The 3920-nt window shown below is 35.5% G+C and overlaps 1 protein-coding gene across 1 annotated transcript; it reads right to left on the reverse strand.

The window, feature by feature from the left end:
• Nucleotides 1-2916: 2916 nt before the first annotated feature.
• Nucleotides 2917-3920, reverse strand: LOC124461628. The gene is made up of 2 exons (XM_047013135.1): nt 3372-3920; nt 2917-3276 (listed from the first exon to the last, which is right to left on the reverse strand). Exons 1-2 carry the CDS (start codon nt 3861-3863, stop codon nt 3259-3261), a joined length of 510 nt encoding a protein of 169 aa, XP_046869091.1. The 5' UTR covers nt 3864-3920; the 3' UTR covers nt 2917-3258.

Raw genomic sequence — 3920 nt, forward strand, 5'->3', positions numbered from 1 at the left:
ACATTGTGGGTCAAGGAGTCAACAGTTTTGGCTGGAGAAGTGACGCATGGTAGGAAAAGTGGGCCTTAAGTGTGTTATTAAGTCGTGCCTGAAAAGCCACAGAGATGGCTCAGGAGCACTTTCCCGTACGGTTTTTTAAGTTTCCCTAAAAACGAACGAAAAACCAAAAAGTCAAACTTTTCAATAAAATCGACATTTAAGAATTCTTTTGCAACGGAAAAGGCACGAAAAATTAAATATGTGAAAGAAAAAAAAAGGTCAAACAAAAATATTTTTGAAAATACCAAGAGAAAAAATGCCTCTCAAAGAATTCAAACATGATTTGCAATATGTTACTGGAAAAACAAGCAATCGTGGATAGAAGATCAAAAAATAATTGCTCAAAGCATTAATTATACTATACACCCATAGGTATTAAAGTCGCCATAATGTATGTATATATATTTTTGATCAGGATCAACAACCGAGTCGATCTAGCCATGTCCGTCCGTCTGTATGAACACGCAGATCTCGGAGACTATAAGCTAGAGCCACCAAATTTGGTATGTAGACTCGTGTGATATGTAAATATATAGAGTTAATTGGAATTTGGCCACGCCCTTACGCCCCCAGAATTTACACAAAACTGTTTTTCTGAAAAAGTATAACAGATAGAGACATCAAATTTGGTTTGTGTACTCGTTCAGTTAGCGCGCAGAAAAAATTTTTCCAAGAATTGTTTCCTTTTTGCCACGCCCCCTTCCGCATCCGAAATTTACATAAAACTGATTTTCTTAAAAACTATCAAAGCTACCGATATTAAATTTGGTATGTAAGCTACCTTAACAGACGCGCAGATTTTGGTATTTAAAAATTTTGCCACGCCCCCTTCCGCACCCGAAATTTACATAAAACTGATTTTCTTAAAAACTATCAAAGCTACCGACATTAAATTTGGTATGTAAGCTACCTTAATAGACGCGCAGATATTGACTATTTAAAAATTTTGCCACGCCCATTTCCGCCCCCGCCAATTAAACAAAACTGATTTTCTCGAAAACTAACAAAGCTAAGGTCACCAAATTTAGTATGTGTACTGGCTTAGTATGGCGCAGAATATATATATTTTTAAATGTTGCCACGCCCACTTACTCCTCCATAATTTATAAAAAACCGATTGCCTCTTGCAATTTTTTGACCATCGCAATAAAATTTGGCGGACTAATAATCTTATCTATTTCTACCAAACTACCAAATTTTATTGAAATCGGACTAGAATCATGCAAAATATGCGTATGAACGTATTTGCTACGCGATCCATAAGGCAGAATGGCCGTTGGCTAGTGGCGGCGTTAGTGTGCTCGTGTGTTTGTAGAGTGAGCGAGATAGCATATGGTATGAGGCATGTTAAAACAATTTAATAGACATACATTTTGTTTTCGAAATTTTAAATATTTGTTTCACCTGGTGTATGGTATACCCAAGTCGACGAGTCGACTTACTTACTTCATTTTTATTCTTCGAAGGCCTACAATTAATGAGATTGGATAAGTGGAAGGATTTGTGGATGATGGCTACGAAAAAACTGACTCTTTATATAAGCAAATATGTGTTTTCATGGTGAGGGGCTATATGCCAACTGGAAATTTGTATTGAGCTATGTAGCCGCATCTACTGGACTCTCTGCTCATAAGTTAACACAATTAATAGATTCAAATATAACAGCCGCAAGAACCCAGGCCTTTTTATAAGGCATAGTATGCGATCAAGGCCCAACAATCGAGGGGGATTCAATAAACTGGAATAGTTAACGAAGCACCCTATTTTTCTCTGGATGACCAGAAAATATATGGCATATATGATGTCCCTCACCTCACAAAATGTCTATATCGCAGAAAAGTTTATTGTTTAGATGGAATAGTTCTATCAATAAACGCAATACTAATGCTTACAAACGATATTTGGAATGAAGGGCAGAGAAGTATTCTTTTTAATGTTGTCACGTCTAAACCAAGATGCGCTAGAACAGTATTTTACCTAATAAAAAGCAGGGGTGGCACAAACAATAATCCTATGTTATTCGAATTAATGCAATAATATTAAAAATGTTGTCAATGAAATTAATAACTTTAAAAACGACAACAGGTAATTGCGAGCCAGATGAAGATATGCTAATAAATGTTATTGAAGAAACAAAGCATGAACTGGGAATTGAAAACGTAAATGACCAAGATCAGGTGTATTACGAAGATTTTAACATAATCTTAGATGAAAATATGAAGGATGAAGTAACCGAGGCTGATAAAGAACAGCAACTGAAATCAGTATAGCCACTGAGAAATCATTGAAATATTTCGTAGGATTTGTTATGCATAAAGCCCAACAAAAGTTAATTGCGATACGTGCAAAGAACTTTTAAAAGAAGAGATCGCAAATTATGAGGAATCGGATTTTTTATTATTAACTAAAATTTTAAACTATAAACAACAACCTAAAGCTTAAAGCCTCACAAAATCATTTATTTAACCTGATGAAGCAGCATTATAAGTTCTTTAAAAATTTCCCACATGCGCGCAAACTAAAAGAAAAAATTATTAATGAATGCTTTTCGAATATTGAGAAGGACCCGAATTACTTAGATTGGTACAGTGAATCGCATGAATGCAGCGAGCATCGAAAATTTATTGTAAATTTAAAAAAGATAGCAAATGGCTGATGGAAAGTTTATGCGGTGCTTCTAAAAAGCACAAAAGCAATAGGAAAATAGAAATTTTACAGTCTTAAAAATAAAAAAAAGGTCGATAAGCAACAGAGTCGGTATTCTGGGAATATCCTTCCGTCAGGGGTAAATTTTAAAATATAGATGTGGGACTCGTAGTGCATTCCCACTTTTTCCTCCCGAATTTCTAGGCCGTTTTTACTCACAATCAATCGTACAGTTTTATTCAACATTATTTCTTTATACATTTATCACTTAATTATTACATAACTATACTCTTTATATAACTCTTCTATAACTCATAGAACTCTTTTCTCAATGATATCGATGGTTTGTCATCGATATCGTTGATAACCTTTAAATTATGCACCTCTGAACTGGTTCAATACAATCGACCGCTTCTCGTCTCTCGACCCATTCCCACATTCGGCCGGACTGACTTATCATTCGCCTCGAATGTTGAATCGTCTGATGAATTCACTTGACCATTCCACGACTTCATATACTCTGTGACAGTTGAGGTTTTCCCAGGATCTTCGTGATCTCCTACCTTTTCCACGTCATATTCTTTCACCACCCTACATGGTCCAAAATATTTAGCCTTAAGTTTTAATCCTGAACCATATTGCGTTCGCTTAATTGCTATCAAATCATAAATTTTATACTCAACTACCTTTTTGCGTTTTTTGTTATAACTTTTACGATTTTCCTCTTGGATTCTCTCCATATTATGGTGAGCTTCCAGCTCTTCTATGGCTTCCTCTTCCAAAAGTTCTTGTAACTCAGGGAAACTATTAGTCCTCATCTTAACCCCGGTTAATAATTTTTCTACTGTTGAGTCCACAATACCTTTATCAACGAAAGATAAACGCCTCGGCCGTTCGTATACTGGGCATTCGTCACTTAATAATATTTTCATTTCGACTGGACTCTTCTTTGACGGTTGTGGTACATAACTGTGAATAAGCTGCTTGACTTCTTTGACGTCCGATTTAGTTATATGGCACAAATCTAATTCAGCTAATAAAAACAAACTCTCAAATTCCTGTAACATACCCTTCGGAGTTTTCACTTCTTCATTGTGTACAGTTTCTTTCGCTTCTGTGTTTGGCATCACTTCTTCTTCTTTAGGCTTAAAAGTAGCATTTCCCTTTGTGATAACCATATCAGCTAATTCTAAAATGTTGTTTCCAATCACTACTTCATAGTCAATATCCTCTTT

Source organism: Drosophila willistoni, unplaced genomic scaffold (genome assembly GCF_018902025.1).
Source record: "Drosophila willistoni isolate 14030-0811.24 unplaced genomic scaffold, UCI_dwil_1.1 Seg569, whole genome shotgun sequence".
NCBI lineage: Eukaryota > Metazoa > Arthropoda > Insecta > Diptera > Drosophilidae > Drosophila > Drosophila willistoni.

Bases quoted from the DNA above. Each gene is read 5' to 3' on its own strand.
- LOC124461628 (XM_047013135.1), bottom strand. From the start codon at position 3,863: ATGGTTATCACAAAGGGAAATGCTACTTTTAAGCCTAAAGAAGAAGAA.